Genomic DNA, 17345 nt, shown 5'->3' with positions numbered 1-17345 from the left:
TAGGGAGCTCCGGGAGGCGGGCTTAGAACGCCACCGACTCGAGGAAGCCCAGTACATTTCAAGTTGGCCGCGGCTTGGGCTCCGCGCGGGGGAGGGGCAGCAGGTAAGGCTTGACCTGGTTCGGTCCGACACTTGCCAAACTTGTTCATCCCGGCCAGGCTGCGAGATAGACAACGGTTTCCGTCAGGTTGTTGGATCAGCCCCCTTCTGACTCCCTACCGTTTCTCCCTTGGGCTCCCATTTCTGTATTGATTGTATACTAGAGAATGGTAGTTTTCTATCGCGCATGGGGAGAGACATTAAAGCAGAAAACGAGACAGCCTCTTGTACCTCTTTGCTATAGCATCAACTTCCCCCTAATCTATTAATATTATCCCAAGAGCCTGACAAACTCCTGTTATCTATGAAGACTAGCTGAAATGCTACCTGTAGTTTTCCTGGGCCGCCTTTCTTGCAAAATGAATTGTTCCCCCGTCTACGATAGCGTTTTGTGTATACCTTTATTAGGCCACTTAGTGCACTCTCTCTCTTTAACGTTTCTATGCCTTTTAGAATAGAAGGTTTTGTAGGACAGGTGCTAGTAGTTAATATATAGTGCCCAATAAATGTTAGTTAAATAGAATTGATTTCTGGTAACTAGCACTCTTTTTGGGGAGGCAGAATTTAAACTCCTAACATAACTAGGGAACAATACAAGACAATACAGTATGTAATTAAGAGACATTAAATTAGTGGTTCATAATATACGTGTTTCATAATTGTTTCTACAATCTAGAGAAGGAAGAAAGCAAGGAGAACTGGAATGGTGAGGGGAGGCTTTATGGATCACAAGGTCTCAAGTTTGGAAAGGCCCATAGAAATAATGTATTTATTCATTCAACAAATATTTATTGAGCACCTACTATATGCCAGACACAATGCTAAATCATGCTGATCATAGGGAATCCTCTACTAGAGCCATGCATCCTTCTTACAAACCCTATTTAGTAAATTTTTACCCAGCTTCTATGTAAACATCTTTAGTAAGGGAACTCTCTTATCTCTCTTGTAGGTCATTCCATTTTTTGATACCTGTTCTTTAGTCAATATCCAACAAATATTCTAAATAAGAACTATATAGCTAAAGGAAATGCATTCCACACTTCCACTGTAAAAGAGGGAAATCTGGCTGGGCACGGTGGCTCATGCCTGTAATCCCAGCACTTTGGGAGGCCAAGGCGGGCGGATTGCCTGAGGTCGGGAGTTGGAGACCAGCCTGACCAACATGGAGAAACTCTATCTCTACTAAAAATACAAAAATTAGCTGGGCGTGTTGGTGCATGCCTGTAATCCCAGCTAATGGGGAGGCTGAGGCAGGAGAATCATTTGAACCCAGGAGGCGGAGGTTGCAGTGAGCTCAGATCGCACCATTGCACTCCAGCCTGGGCAACAAGAGCAAAACTCAGTCTCAAAAAAAAAAAAAAAAAAAGGAGGGAAATCTGTCCTTTTACAGTGGAATTGGTAGCATTCTTAAAGGCAAGCCATTTCTGGCTGGGCATGGTGGCTCATGCCTGTAATTCCAGCACTTTGGGAGGCTGAGGTAGGCAGATCACTTTAGCCCAGGAGTTCAAGACCAGTCTAGGCAACATGACAAAACCCTGTCTCTACAAAAACTACAAAAATATAGCCAAGCATGGTGTCTCAGGCCTGCAGTTCCAGCTGCTCAGGAGGCTGAGGTGGGGGGTTGCTTGAGCTGGAGAAGTCGAGGCTGCAGTGAGCCAAAATTGCCACTGCACTGCACTTCAGCCTAAGCGACAGAGCAAGAACTTGTCTCAAAAAAAAAAAGAGGCCGGGCGTGATGGCTCATGCCTGTAATCCCAGCACTTTGTGAGGCCGAGGCGGGTGGATCACGAGGTCAGGAGTACAAGACCAGCCTGACCAACATGGAGAAACCCCATCTCTACTAAAAATACAAAAAAAATTAGCCAGGCATGGTGGCACATGCCTGTAATCCCAGCTACTCGGGGGGCTGAGGCAGGAGAATCACTTGAACCCAGGAGGTGGAGGTTGCGGTGAGCTGAGATCGCGCCATTGCACTCCAGCCTGGACGACAAGAGCAAAACTGCCTCAAAAAAAAAAATAAATAAAAAGAACATAAATAAATAAAATGGGTATTTTTTAACCATTAATTTGTTGTTAGATTGTTTCAGTTATTTCAGAATTTTTGCTACCATAAATAGCTCTTTGATGAATATCCTTTTACTTATATCTGTGACTGTATATCTGTTGATGTCTTTGGAATATATTTTTAAAGTGGGATTGCTGGATTAGGGATATAAACATTTCAAAGGCTGTTGATTTAAGTGGACAAATTGCTCCCCTTGAAATATTATGTTTATAGTCCTTCCAGTGAGGTATGAGAGTGTCCATTTGAAAAAAAACTCATGACAGCCTGCTTATTATTTAAATCTTTGTCACTTTCATAGGTGAAGAGTGGTTTTATTGGCCATTCTCTCTCCTTTTTTTTTTTTTTTTTTTGAGACAGAATCTCTTGCTCTGTTGCCCAAGCTGGAGTGCAGTGGTGAGATCTTAGCTCACTGCAACCTCCACCTCCTGGGTTCAAGTGATTCTCATGCCTCAGCCTCCTGAGTAGCTGGAATTAAAGATGTGTACCACTGTGCCTGGCTAATTTTTTGTATTTTTAGTAGAGACAGGGTTTCTCTATGTTGCCCAGGCTGGTCATGAACTCCTGGCCTCAAGTGATCTGTCCACCTCAGCCTCCCAAAACCCTGGATTACAGGTGTGAGCCACCATGTCCAGACATGGCCATTCTCTTTGCCAGTTGCCTGTTCATGTCCTTTGCCCATTTTTTCTATTGAGACGATTTTTTAAAATTTGGATTTCCAAGATTTTAATTTAAGGGTGTTAATTTCTTGCTTTATTTATTACACATATAGCAAATTCTACACATCAGCGTGCCCCAGGCCTCAGTGCCTGAATTTCTTATTTTCTCTGTCCACATCCACTCCTTTAGGGGTCTCACCTAGTCTCATGGCTTGAAGTATTGTTTGTTTGCTGATGTCTCCACTGGAATGAAAGCTCCATTTAAACCCCGTGGGTGCAGCAAGTTTTTGTCTGTTTTGCACACTGCTATATCCATAGAATCTAGAACAGTGCCTGGCACATAGTAAGCACTCAATAAATATTTGTTGAGTAAAATGATTCTATTATTGTTATTTGTATTCCCATTTTACAGATGAGGAAACAGGTTTAGAGACAATAAATAAATTACCAGAGTTTTGTAGCTAGGAAATTGAACTGGGATTCAAAACCATATTCTTAACCTCTACATGTACTGCCTTCCTTAAATTTGATGTAATTGTTAGTGTTTTTCTGTATGTTTAGTTGAAACCTGCCTCTCAGTAACTTCCACCACAATATATAGGTATGAATAATTGGGAATGAGCATAGTGTATATGAGTGTTGTTTGGAGTAAAACAGAGTACAGGGGTAAACTCTCTGGAAAGGTTGATGTTAAGGAGGAGCAGGTTGTGACTACATTATGGGAGACCTTAAGTATCCTCAAGAATTTTAACTCCATCACAATCTTAAATAGCAGAGACTCCCTGTAGATTCCTAAGATGAATGGGGCAGATGGATGGTTTATTTCGAACCTGTATTAAATAAAATTTTGTGTTCTTTTTCCCCTGCATTCTTAGAGGATCACTCATTTAATATGTAGAAATGGTGTTGAATTTGTCTAACCTCAAAGCTCATGGCCATTTATTGACTCTTCATTGCTTTGCAATCACAGCAGCTCCTATCTCCACTGCCAGAACTATATCTGTCAAGTGGAAAGATACTTAACCAGCTGGTTAGAATGTTCTCTCGTTTAAAAGGGGCTGAAGACACGGTGACAAATTCTTTTTTTTTTTTTGAGACGGAGTCTCGCTCTGTTGCCCAGGCTGGAGTGCAGTGGCATAATCTTGGCTCACTGCAACCTCTGCCTCCTGATTTCAAGTTATTCTCCTGCCTAAGCCTCCTGAGTAGCTGGTATTACAGGCGTGCACCACCACGCCTGGCTAATTTTTTGTATTTTTAGTAGAGACGGGGTTTCACTGTGTTGGTCAGGCTGGTCTTGAACTCCTGACCTCGTGATCCGTCCACCTCAGCCTCCTAAAGTGCTGGGATTACAAGCATGAGCCACCATGCCCAGCCGACAAATTCTTATTATTTCTCTAGTCTCCATGAGACATCTTCTCTCCCTTAATATGTTCTTTTCAAACAGATTGCAATTTGATATCTTAACCAACAGCCATTGTTCCCTCAATTTTTTTATGGCAGTTGGGCTTGAAACTTCCCAGATTCCTTAGATATACGTTTTTCTACCCTCTCCTAGCTACAGATTATTAATCTCATTTAGTATTCTGTTACTACATTTAAATTGTATTTATCTATTTATTTATTGAGACATGGTCTCACTCTGTTGCCCAGACTGGTGCACAGTGGTGTGATCATAGCTCACTGCAGCCTCGACCTCCTGGGCCCAAGTGATCCTTCTGCCCTGGCCTCCCAAAGTGCTGAAATTACCTCCATGAACCACCACACCTGGCCCATTAAAAAAATTTTTTTTTGAGACACAGTCTCGCTCTTTTGCCAGTCTGGAGTGCAGTGGCACCATCTCGGCTCACTGCAACCTCCGCCTCCCGGGTTCAAGCGATTCTCCTGCCTCAGCTTCCCGAGTAGCTGGGACTACAGGGGTACGCCACCATGCCCAGCTAATTTTTGTATTTTAGTAGAGACAGGGTTTCACCATGTTGACCAGGATGGTCTCGATCCCTTGACCTTGTGATCCACCTGCCTCAGCCTCCCAAAGTGCTGGGATTACAAGCATGAGCCACCATGCCCAGCCAAAAATTTTTAAATTAATATTTTAATGTTATTATAGTATTCTATTCAGTATAGAAAAAAACAAAGTATACATAACCTGGCTGGGCATGGTGGCTCATGCCTATAATCCAGCACTTTGGGAGGCCGAGGCAGGCAGATCACGAGGTCAGGAGTTTGAGACCAGCCTGGCCAACATGGCAAAACCCCGTCTCTACTAAAAATACAAAACTTAGCCGAGCATGGTGGTGGGTGCCTGTAATCCCAGCTACTCGGGAGGCTGAGGCAGGAGAATTGCTTGAACCCATAAGGTGGAGGCTGCGGTGAGCCGAGATTGCACCACTGCACTCCAGCCTGGGTGACAGAGCAAGACTCTGTCTCAAAAAAAAAAAAAAAAAAAGATACACAACTCTCCCCACCAGAAAAAATTCAAAAAAACCTCATCCTTCAAATTAACCATTGTTAATTTTTGGTACATATCCTTCTATAACAGATTTTTAATTCATATGTGTGTATGTATTTCTGACAGAAATTACCTTCTACATATTATTTTTAAATATTTTTTTCACCAACTAATCTCTTGTGAATTTTGAATTGCTACTTGATTTTTGTTTTAGCTTTTTGTTTTGAGACAAGGTCTCTGTCAACCAGGGTGAGTGCAGTGACATGATCATGGCTCACTGAATCCTCTTATCTCCCAGGCTGAAGCGATCCTTCCACCTCAGTCTCCCACGTAGCTGGGACTACTGGCATGTGCCACCATGCCTGGCTAATTTTTTTATTTTTTGTAGAGATGGGGTCTCACTATGTTGCCCAGGCTGGTCTCAAACTCCTGGACTTAAGTAGTCATCCCACCCCAGCCTCCCAGAGTGCTGGGATTACAGGTGTGAACCACCACGCCCAGCCTCGAGTTTTTTTTGTTTTTGTTTTTGTTTTCATTAATAGATTATATATTTTAGAACAGTTTCAGACTTACAGAAAAATTTAGCAGATAGTGCCAAGAGTTCCCATTTGTCCCAGTGCACAGTTTCCCCTATTAACATTGTAGATTGGCTGGCCGCGGTGGCTCACGCCTGTAATCCCAGCACTTTGGGAGGCTGAGGCGGGTGGATCATGAGGTCAGGAGTTCGAGACCAACCTGGCCAAGATGGTGAAACCCCGTCTCTACTAAAAATACAAAAACAAATTAGCCGGGCGCGGTGGCGGGCTCCTGTAATCCCAGATACTCGGGAGGCTGAGGCAGGAGAATCGCTTGAACCCGGGAGGCGGAGGTTGCAGTGAGCCGAGATCGCACCACTGCACTCCAACCTGGGCTACAGAGGGAGACTCCGTCTCAAAAAAAAAAAAAAAAAAAAAAAAAAAAAAAGGCCGGGCACAGTGGCTCACGCCTGTGATCCAGCACTTTGGAAGGCCAAGGCGGATGGATCACCTGGTCGGGAGGTGGCGACCAGCCTGACCAACATGGAGAAACCCCCTCTGTACTAAAAAAAGTATAAAATTAGCCAGGCGTGGTGGCACATGCCTGTAATCCCAGCTACTCAGGAGGCTGAGGCAGGAGAATCACTTGAACCTGGGAGGCGGAAGTTGCAGTGAGACGAGATCGCGCCATTGTACTCCAGCCGGGCAACAACAGCGAAACTCCATCTCAAAAAAAAAAAAAAAAAAGGTAGATTAGTATATTTGTTACAATTAATGAATGAATACTGATACATTATTATTAACTAAGGTTGATACTTGATTGACATTTCTTTGGTTTTTACCTTTGCTCTTTTTCTGTACATGGATCCCATTTAGGATTCCACATTATATTTAGTTGTCACATCTCCTTAGGCTCCTCTTAAGTGTGACGGGTTTCTCAGACTTTACTGTTTTTGATGACTGACAGTTTTGAGGAGTTGGGTATATTGTAGGATGCCTTTCTTTTTTTTTTTTTTATTTTTTATTTTTTATTTTTTTTGAGTTGGAGTCTTGCTCTGTCGCCCAGGATGGAGTGCAGTGGCGCAATCTCGGCTCACTGCAAGCTCCGCCTCCCGGGTTCACGCCATTCTCCTTCCTCAGCCTCCCCAGTAGCTGGGACTACAGGCGCCCGCCACTGCGCCCGGCTAATTTTTTGTACTTTTAGTAGAGATGGGGTTTCACCATGTTAGCCAGGATGGTCTCGATCTCCTGACCTCGTGATCCACCCGCCTCGGCCTCCCAAAGTGCTGGGATTACAGGCGTGAGCCACCGCGCCCGGCCTGTAGGATGCCTTTCTGCTGGAATTTGTCTGATGTTTTTCTCTTTATTAGTGTGGGGTTATGGGTTTTTAGGAGGATGATCACAGAGGTGAAGTACCATTTTATCATATAATTTTAAGGGCACATACCGAAAACATGATTTATGAGTACTGATGCTGACCTTGGTCATCTGGTTGAAGTAGTGTTTTTCTGGTCTCTCCACTGTAAAAATATTCCTCCTGATTTCCTAAATTATATTGAATGAGGGCCGGGTGCAGTGGCTCACACCTGTAATCCCAGCGCTTTGGAAGGCCGAGGCAGGCGGGTCACGAGATCAGGAGTTCAAGACCAGACTGACCAACATGGTGAAACCCCGTCTCTACTAAAAATACAAAAATTAGCCGGGTGTAGTGGCGTGCGCCTGTAATCCCAGCTACTCAGGAGGCTGACGCAGGAGAGTCGCTTGCACCGGCAGGCAGAGGTTGCAGTGAGCTGAGATTGCGCCACTGCACTCCAGCCTGGGTGACAGAGTAAGACTCCGTCTCAAAAAAAAAAAAAAAAAAAAAATATATATATATATATATATATACACACACACACATGTACGTGTGTGTGTGTGTGTGTGTGTGTGTGTGTGTGTGTGTGTGTGTAGAGAGAGAGAGAAATTCCCTATATGCAGTCCACACGTAAGAAGTGGGAAGTTATAGCCAGTGCGGTAGCTCACGCCTGAATCCCAGCCCTTTGGGAGGCCGAGGTGGGTGGATCACCTGAGGTTGGGAGTTCGAGACCAGCCTGACCAACATGGAGAAACCCCGTCTCTACTAAAAATACAAAATTAGCCGGGCGTGGTGGCACATGCCTGTAATCCCAGCTACTTGGGAGGCTGAGGCGGGAGAATCGCTTGAACCTGGGAGGTGGAGGTTGCAGCGAGCCAAGATCATGCCATTGTACTCCAGCCTGGGCAATAAGAGCGAAACTCCACCTCAAAAAAAAAAAAAGTGGGGAGTTATGCTCCCCTGCTCCCTTTTAGGATGGAATGTCTACATATTTTATTTGGAATTCTACATGAGAGATTTGTCTTTTTTCCCCCATATAAATAAATTCAGTCATTTATTTATATCACTGTGGACTCACAGATATTTATCTTATACTTTGGGGTTATAATCTAATACTGCTTTATTTATTTTGTTCCTCAAATTGTTTCAGCTTTGGCCATTGGGAACTTTTTCAGTTGGCTCTTATGTCCCTTTGACATAGCCTCGTCAATATGTTTTTTTTTTTATTTTTTTTTCTGGTTTTTGTTTGTTTTTCGTTTGTTTGTTTTTCGTTTGTTTGAGACAGAGTCTTTACTCTGCCACCCAGGCTGGAGTGCAAGTGGTGCAATCATGACACTGCAGCATCAACCTCCCCGGCTCAAGCGATCCTTCCCAGTAGGGAAGGATCACCCAGTGACCACGGGTGCATGCCACCATGCCTGGCTAATTTTTGTATTTTTTGTAAAGATGAGGTTTTGCCCTGTTGTCCAGACTGGTCTCAAACTCCTAGGGCTCGAGTGACCTGCCTGCTCCAGCCTCTCAAAGTGCTGGGATTACAGGAATGAGCCACTGCACCCAGCTAACCCCATCAATATGTGAGTGTGGTTGTTGTTTTGAGCACTTCCTTACTTTTTGGCACCTCACGATGCTCTAGACTCATCTTGTATATTTCCTACCCTGTCCTAGAATCAGCTAGTAGTCCAGGGAGCCCTGGTTCCTTTTATTGGAAAATTGTATTAGAAACCAAGATCTGGGTGCTAGGTGTGCTCATTGCTACTGGGATATCATTTCTCTCAAGTTTTCTTTTCATCTGGTGATTTTATTCCCCCATCCTAGCTGCCTCTGACTGGTTCCTCAGGATTGATGATAAGAGACAGAGTGAAAATTCAGTAGAAGGAGAAACTTTGGATTCATCAGTGTTGATCACAGTGGAATATACTGTCTTGGGGGAGAATGGATACCATCTCTTTAGGGAAATGCCACCAAAAGCTGAATAACAATTCACAAAGTAGGGTCAGGGGTGGTGACTCACACCTGTAATCCCAGCACTTTGGGAAGCCCAAGCAGGTGGATCACTTGAGTCCAGGAGTTCGAGACCAGCCTGGGCAACATGGTGAAACCCTGTCTCTACAAAAAATACAAAAATTAGTCAGGCTTGGTGGCACATGCCTGTAGTCCCAGCTACTCAGGAGGCTGAGGCAGGAGGATCACTTGAGCCTGGGAGGCAGAGGTTGCAGTGAGCCAAGATTGTACCACTGCACTCCAGCCTGGGCAACAGAGTGAGACTCTGTCTCAAAAAAAAAAAAAAAAAAAAAAAAAAAAAAGACACACACACACCAAACAACAACAAAACAATTTACAGAGTGAAGTCCTGCACTGGGAGGGGTTTAGACTAGATGACCTCTATAAGGGTCCTCCCAATTCTAAGATTCTATGCTTCCAAGTGGTGTTTAAAAAGATCAATTTGGCCTCTCGCGGTGGCTCATGCCTGTAATCCCAGCATTTTGGGAGGCTGAGACAGTTGGATCACTTGACATAATGAAATCCTGTCTCTTAAAAAAAAAAAAAAAAAAAAAGAGCCAGGCATGGTGGCACACACCTGTAGCTCCAGCTACTTGGGAGGCTAAGGCAGGAGGATCACCTGAGCCCAGGAGGTTGAGGCTGCAGTGAACCATGATCACACCATGGCACTCCAGCCTGGATGACAGAAAGAGACCTTATCTCAAATAAAATAAAATAAAAAGATCAATTTGATTGTAATGTCTCTTTTCCCCTGGTTGACAATGAAATTGATGACTCATCCCTGTGCTCCCACAGTGCCTGACACACTATCGTTTTCATGGTAGACGATTAATAAATGTTTTGCCAAATGCATTGCACTGGATTGAATTGGGGCCTGGTCGGGTTTGGAAGGCCAGAGATAGAAAGAATTCAAAGGTATATGTAGAAATGCAGTTAGTGGCTGGGCATAGTGGCTCATGCCTGTAATCCCAGCACTTTGGGAGGCTGAGGCAGGAGGATCTTGAGCCCAGGGGTTCGAGGCTAGAGTGAGCTGTGATTGCACCATTGCACTCAACCCTGGGTGACAGAGCATCTCTAAAAATAAAAATAAAGAAATGCAGATAGAGATAAACATCAAATTGTCTTAGGGATGTAGAGTTTTGTCCAAGGGTTTCAGTACTTTCTCCTTTGTGCTAACCTATATTGTAATTATCTGACCTGTTTGGAGGACCATGTCTCATTCATGTTTATATTTCCAGAAATTCTCTCTCTGACACTGTGCCTTCTCAGTCAAAATTTGTTGAATGACATTAACTTTTCACGTCCCAGAGATAAAAGATTGAATGTCTTGTACCTTCTTGGCTTCCTGTCCATTCTACTACATTTTTTTTCTCTTTGTTTTTGTCTTTATCAGGTTTTTTCACTGGATCTCTGAATACCGAGGCCCCCTCCACCATGGCCAGCCGGGGTGGGGGCCGGGGTCATGGCCGGGGCCAGTTGACCTTCAACATGGAGGCCGTGGGCATTGGGAAAGGGGATGCTTTGCCCCCACCCACCCTGCAGCCTTCTCCACTCTTCCCTGTGAGTCTCTCCACTCCTTTCCCAGACTCTCATGTGCCCCTGGCTGACTGTACATGATTCTGAATTCCTCCTGGACCATCATAAAACCATCCTCGCCTTGGCCCTCTCTGTCTCTATACTCCCAATGCACAGGGATGTTTTGCAGGCAAAGAAGTGTCCACCTTTACTTCTCCCCAGCTTTCAAAATAATATGTTACTCCCCCCATTCTCGTTTGGCCCTCTGCTCAGTGGGAGTGTTAGATTAAATTGGGAGGAGGGGTCTTCCTAAATTTGTACTAGCATTTTCTCCCTGAACTGACCACGCCCCTGCCTCTTTAGCCCTTGGAGTTTCGCCCAGTACCTTTGCCCTCAGGAGAGGAAGGGGAATATGTCCTGGCACTGAAGCAGGAGCTACGAGGAGCCATGAGGCAGCTCCCCTACTTCATCCGGCCAGCTGTCCCCAAGAGAGGTCAGTTGGAATGCTAGCATCATATTCTGAGTGCCTTCCATGGGGAGTGCCCTGTGCTCAGCACCACTGGGAGCCAGAGAGGCACAGGAAGCATACTATCTAACTGGGGAGATCATAATAGTTACTCCTGCATCTGAAATGCATTATAGTATTCATGGTTTGTTTTGAGTCTCATGATAGTCTTGGGACAGCAGGAGGTTAAATATTAAAATCCCATTTCACGTGTATAAGTAGGGGGATGTATTTTCTAAAAAATTATATATTTTTTATTTTTTTGTAAAATAGAGGTGGGGTGTCCTTATGTTGCCCAGGCTGGTCTTGAACTTCTGGGCTCAAGAGATTCTCCTGCCTTGGCCTCCCAAAGTGCTGGGATTACAGGCATGAGCCACTGCGCCTAGCAAAATTTTTAACAATCTGGATGTTATAAGCACCAACCAATAAGAGAATACTGAAATCCTGATTTCTTATTCCCTAGCATACTTTCCACTGCACCATGCTATTTCTTAATACAGCCATGCCTTTGTACTAAGGGACAGAAAAAAAAAAATCATCATGGCCGGGTGCGGTAGCTCATGCCTGTAATGGCCAGCACTTTGGGAGGCTGACATGGGTGGATCACTTGAGGCCAGGAGTTTGAGGCCAGCCTAGCCAATATGGTGAAACCCTGTCTCTACTAAAAGTATAAAAATTAGCCAGGCACAGTGGTGTGTGCCTGTGGTCTCAGCTACTCGGGAGGCTGAGGCTGAGGCACGAGAATCGCTTGAACCTGGGAGGTGGAGGTTGCAGTGAGCTGAGATCTTGCCACTGCACTCTAGCCTGGGTGACACAGCAAGACTCTGTCTCAAAAAAAAAAAAAAAAAAAAAAAAGGCCAGGTGTGGTGGCTCACACCTAGAATCCCAGCACTTTGGGAGGCTGAGGTGGGCAGATCACGAGGTCAGGAGTTCAAGACCAGCTTGGCCAACACAGTGAAACCCTGTCTCTACAAAAAATACAAAAAAATTAGCCAGGCCTGGTGGCAGATCCTGTAATCCAAGCTGCTTGGGAGGCTGCGGCAAGAATTGCTTGAACTTGGGAGGCGGAGGCTGCAGTGGGCTGAGATCGTGGCACTGCACTCCAGCCCAGGCGACAGTGCGAGATTCTGTCTGGAAAAAAAAAAAATCATAATTTTGGGTGGAAAAGGAACAGGTTAGACGAGTGATAAGGGGCCAGGCGCAGTAGTTCACGCCTGTAATCCCAGCACTTTGGGAGGCCGAGGTGGGTGGATCACGACGTCAGGAGATTGAGACCATCCTGGCCAACATGGTGAAACCCCGTCTCTACTAAAAATACAAAAATTAGCCAGGCGTGATGGTATGCGCCTGTAGTCCCAGCTACTCAGGAGGCTGAGGCAGGAGAATCGCTTGAACCTGGGAGGTGGAGGTTGCAGTAAGCTGAGATTGCACCACTGCACTCCAGCCTGAGTGACAGAGCGAGACTCTGTCTCAAAAAAAAAAAAAAAAAAAAGTGATAAGGTCCTCACTGAAGCTGACCCCCTGGGCTCTGGGTTTGGGGTAAGGAAACAGATAATTCCTGAGTATTGAGAGGGCTGGACTCTCAGGAACAGTCCTGTTCTGGGTCTCTGAAGGATAAAACTTTGACCCTTCCACCCCTCAGATGTGGAGCGTTATTCAGACAAATATCAGATGTCAGGTCCGATTGACAATGCCATCGATTGGAACCCTGGTAGGTGATGGGCCCTTTCATTGACTGCCCTTCTTTCAAATGCATGAGATGCTTCAAGCCATTCCCACCATGCCCATGTCCCCACCCCATTCCCCGATCCAGGATCTGCAAGCTAGAGCCTTAGTTATGGTCCAACACACTCAGATTCTACCTGAAAAAGCTATTAAATAGTTCCCACTACTCAGGAGATATCCAAGCCACAGTTTTGTTCTGAACAACTTTGACCCAGCCCCTTCCTTCCTCTCCTTTAAAACCCTCACCCCTCTTTAAAACCAGTCAGTATTCACTGGAGACCCCAGGCAGGGTCCTATTGACATTTACATTCTCACTATTCCCAGATTGGCGGCGTCTACCCCGGGAGCTAAAGATCCGAGTGCGGAAGCTACAGAAGGAACGTGAGTGTATCTGGAAAAAGGAGGGAGAAGAGAGGTTTCCTTCATCAGCCTGAGGGCGGAGGCTGCTGCTGGTCTCACCTTCCATCCCAGTTCCTATACCCAATCTACCAAGTGTTGTTGCTAGATGTCATAGTGGCCACATGAGGGCAGCAGAGTGACATGTTCTTTGCATGAGGATGGGCTATAAAGCTGGCAAAATTTGCTCTCTGATGGTTTACCTTTTGATCCCTCCACCAGGGATTACAATTCTGCTCCCCAAGAGGCCCCCTAAGACCACAGAAGATAAGGAGGAAACAATACAGAAACTAGAGGTGAGGAGGAAATGTGCATAGAGACCTCCTGAGCCCTGGATCCATTCCCTCTCTCTTGGCCCATGTGTGCCTCAATTTTTCCCTTCTGTGAACTGAACCTGAGTTTCTATTCCTATTCATCCCCACATGAGACCCTGGAGAAGAAGGAAGAAGAAGTAACTTCAGAGGAGGATGAGGAGAAAGAAGAAGAAGAAGAGAAGGAAGAGGAGGAAGAAGAAGAGTATGATGAAGAAGAACACGAAGAGGTGAAGGGGACTCCTTCCACCTTAGTCCCCCTCCCTTTACCCTCTTTATACTAGGGATGCTCTCCTCAGAGGGTTGGCATGCCAACAGAGATAGTGCCCCCCAGGTTAGGGGCTTCCCTCTATTTCATCTGCCCCCCTTCTCCAAACTACAGCTGGAAGAGATGTCTTAGGCCTGGAATGGTGTGACTGGGAGGAAAGGGGTCTGGTACACAGGAAGGAAGGTGAATGCCAAATTGACTTTTACTTTTTTTTTTTTCCATTTCAGGAAACTGATTACATCATGTCATATTTTGACAATGGAGAGGACTTTGGTGGTGACAGTGATGACAACATGGACGAAGCTATATACTGAAGAATGACTCTGGACCCTCGTGTCTTTCTTTAGGATACAGAGAGTAACTCCCTATTATTTGTTTTTTCAGACAAGCAAATCATTTGGTCGGAGTTCATATAATCTGTCTGGTCCCTGGAGATGGGAATAGAGGATGATGACAATTTATTTTCTACGCTTCCCCTCCTTCCACATTTGTATCACCTTTGCTATCTTGGGGAAAGTGCAAAGGACAAACATCTCGATTGTATGAAGGAAGAAAGGAGAATTGAAAGAAGAACTGGGGTTGTTAGAGCTGAGATGACTGTACACATATCCCTGCCCAATTTGTATAGCTCTTTGTGGAGATAATTAGGGGTGGGAGCAGTTTGAAGGAGTAAGCCTGGTTTTATACTTTTAAATAAAGTGTTTTTATCTCTCTCTCTGTTGTGGGTGAGGCCTGGTGATAGAGGGCTGGAGGAATGAAGGAAATGCTTAACTAAGCAGGGTCTGGTGTGACACACTGGAGGGTTACCGCCCGCTTGTCCTTTGTCCCTTCCCTTCCACACATATTCACAATCTAGCCCAGCCAAGGAATATTCAAGGCCTCATCTGTAGGGCAATGCAAAGTAAATTGTAGAGAACAGCCTATGCCCCCTGCAGACCAGCTGACTTCTGAGCCTCTGGTCCTCAGGCCACAAGGACATGATTGTGTCTGTTCACACATGTTCACAAGGACATAGGCCCTGTCTTTCCCACACTTGACCTTGATCTTGTCCTTATTTACAAAAAATGATTACAGCTATTTTTGTGGGGAAAGGCAAGAAAACCAGGTATGAGGAGGGAGGAGGAGCTGACTTATTCACCATATTCCCTCCTCTTCCAGACCCTGCAGATGCCACTTTGAAAGGTATGTCTGTGCAGAGCAAGCCCCCCTAAATATCCTATTCTCCAGTTACAGAGACCAGTGTGTGGCTGAGTTGCAGTTTCTCTTTTGGTTCTTCCCTTTGTGGAATTTAGTTAGCCTTTCTCACTCCCTTTCTTTGGGGGAAGGGAGGTAGGCGGTGTTGTTTTACAGGAAGTAAGGAGGGTGGGGAGGAAGGGAGTGACTTAGGGACACTCACAGATCTGAGAGATGCTTTCTCGCCCACAGAGCTCTCCCTTGAGTGAGGTCACTTTCCGAGGCTCTGATTGGCTTCTGAGGAAGGCTTAGATGAGCTGATTGGTTCCAGCCACTTGACATGCAACAGTCACGGGCAAGCTGCGTGTCCAGAATAGGAACTGAATAAGAAGGCATGCTATCATAGCAACCCTACTGAGCATTTGAAAGCCGTAAGATGGGGTATAGAAGAACCTTCAAAAAATTCCCCAACTGCATTCAGGCAGGCCGACTGAATTCCCTACAGCATCAAGTGATAGAGACTGGTAATCTAAGGTTGAATATGTCTGAGCCCATTGTAAAGAATGAAGAAAGACTGTGACTCCATTGAGGGAAAGCACCTTAAAAGCTTAGTTTGGGTGTGTTAGTTAGTGTTTACATAGAAGCAATGGCAGGCGCCATGGCTCAAGCCTGTAATCCCAGAAGTTTGGAAGACTGAGGCAGGAGGATTGCTTGAAGCCAGGAGTTTGAGACCAGTCTAGGCAACAAAGCGAGTCCCTGTCTCTACAACAAAAATATTTTAAAATATTTCAAATAGCTGAGCATGGTGGCACTCCCTAGTAGTCCCAGCTACTAGGGAGGCTGAGGCAGGAGGATCCCTTGAGCCTTGGGGTTTGAGGCTGTGGTGAGCTATATGATTGCACCACCAGCCTGGGCAACAAAACTTGAACCCGTCTCTAAGAAAAGAAGAAGAGTAGAAGCAGTGAAGGAAACAGGAATAGAAACAGAGCATTCCAGAGTCATTGAGCAATTTATGATGATTGATGTGTTTCTTTTTTTAGTCCTCCTGAGGTGTTGTGTTGATTGGCAGGAAGGAGATAGGGGACCTGTAACTGGGGTTTCCCATAGCTGTACTTCAGCCTGTGATTACAGCTGCGGAGAGATCAGCAAAAACAAAAGTAAAAGCTATTGAAAATTTTTCCTTTTGCATTGTTCCCTACATACACACACTAAGTCCGAACCTGGTCAATTATATGTGTCTGTGTTGGGAGCACAGCCACCCCATAAAGCCCACAATGTCAGCCTGGGAACTTAAAAGAGTGGGAACAAAGAAGATTCTGGAAAAGCAGCACACATCCTATACACACACATCCTTTTCCCATGAAACTGGGGAAATGAGGACAAAGGTTGGAGTGACCACTTGAGATCAGTTGTATTACTTCAAAGTGTCAGAAAGATCAGACTATTCTTGGACTCTGCCCTGTCTGCAGGTGACCTTGCTGGACAAAGCCAGGGACACAGGACCCAGCAGCTTTCCCAGATTCTGAAGTGGTTCCAGGCATGAGCTAGACTTGTTTCCATCAACCTTTCCCCTACTTTCCATAGGTACTATCAGGCAGGCCTGAAGCCCAAGGCCTAGTAAACAGGGTCATGGCTCCTATTCACTTTGGAGGAACCCCTGAGAGGTTAGTGGTTGAGGCCATGCTTGCAAACTTTTTTTGTTTCGTCTTGTTTCGTTTTTTGAAATGGAGTCTCACTCTGTTGCCCAGGCTGGAGTGCAGTGGCACGATCTCAGCTCACTGCAACCTCCACCTCCTGGATTCAAGTGATTCTGCTGCCCCAGCCTCCTGAGTAGCTGAGATTACAGGCGCACGCCACCATGCCTGGCTAATTTTTATATTTTTAGTAGAGATGGGGTTTCACCATGTTGGTCAGGCTGGTTCGAACTCCTGACCTTGTGATCTGCCTGCCTTGGCCTCCCAAAGTGCTGGGATTACAGGCGTGAGCCACCGTGCCTAGCCCCTGCTTGCAAACATTTACAGAGGACCTACACAGTGCTGCTCAGCCCAGTACTACTCGCCTGATAGGGCTTATGTTGAACAGATTGCTGCTATGTCCACAGCCTGGGCTGCACTGGCCCCAGGCAGGGTAGGTCCTCTGTCAAGAATCCTGGGCATGGTGGCTCCCACCTGTAATCCCACAGCTTTTAGAGGCTGAGGTGGGAGGTTGCTTGAGGTGAGGAGTTCAAGACCAGCTTGGGGCAGCATAGTCTTCCCTAAGTCTGCCTCTAAAAAAAAAAAAAAAAAAGGAAATAATCCTATTTTTCTCTGTGCT

At 45.5% G+C, this 17345-nt stretch overlaps 2 protein-coding genes across 2 annotated transcripts in view; one reads left to right on the top strand and one right to left on the bottom strand.

The window, feature by feature from the left end:
- The window catches only part of LOC100447686 (neuroblastoma breakpoint family member 12), a 2265351-nt gene that overhangs the window by 484510 nt on the left and 1763496 nt on the right, over nt 1-17345 (bottom strand).
- POLR3GL (RNA polymerase III subunit GL) lies at nt 7-14572 on the top strand. The gene is made up of 8 exons (XM_024240516.3): nt 7-103; nt 10533-10699; nt 11018-11147; nt 12802-12870; nt 13209-13265; nt 13503-13576; nt 13708-13821; nt 14087-14572. Exons 2-8 carry the CDS (start codon nt 10574-10576, stop codon nt 14171-14173), a joined length of 657 nt encoding a protein of 218 aa, XP_024096284.2. The 5' UTR covers nt 7-103; nt 10533-10573; the 3' UTR covers nt 14174-14572.

The sequence above is a fragment of the Pongo abelii genome, chromosome 1 (assembly GCF_028885655.2).
Source record: "Pongo abelii isolate AG06213 chromosome 1, NHGRI_mPonAbe1-v2.0_pri, whole genome shotgun sequence".
Taxonomy (NCBI): Eukaryota; Metazoa; Chordata; class Mammalia; order Primates; family Hominidae; genus Pongo; species Pongo abelii.
This window is presented reverse-complemented; position numbering and strand designations above follow the sequence as displayed.

Coding starts and splice junctions, on each gene's coding strand:
- POLR3GL (XM_024240516.3), top strand. CDS start 10,574: ATGGCCAGCCGGGGTGGGGGCCGGGGTCATGGCCGGGGCCAGTTGACC. Junction 13,266..13,502: donor GCGGAAGCTACAGAAGGAAC/GTGAGTGTATCT, acceptor TCCCTCCACCAG/GGATTACAATTCTGCTCCCC. Junction 13,822..14,086: donor ATGAAGAAGAACACGAAGAG/GTGAAGGGGACT, acceptor TTTCCATTTCAG/GAAACTGATTACATCATGTC.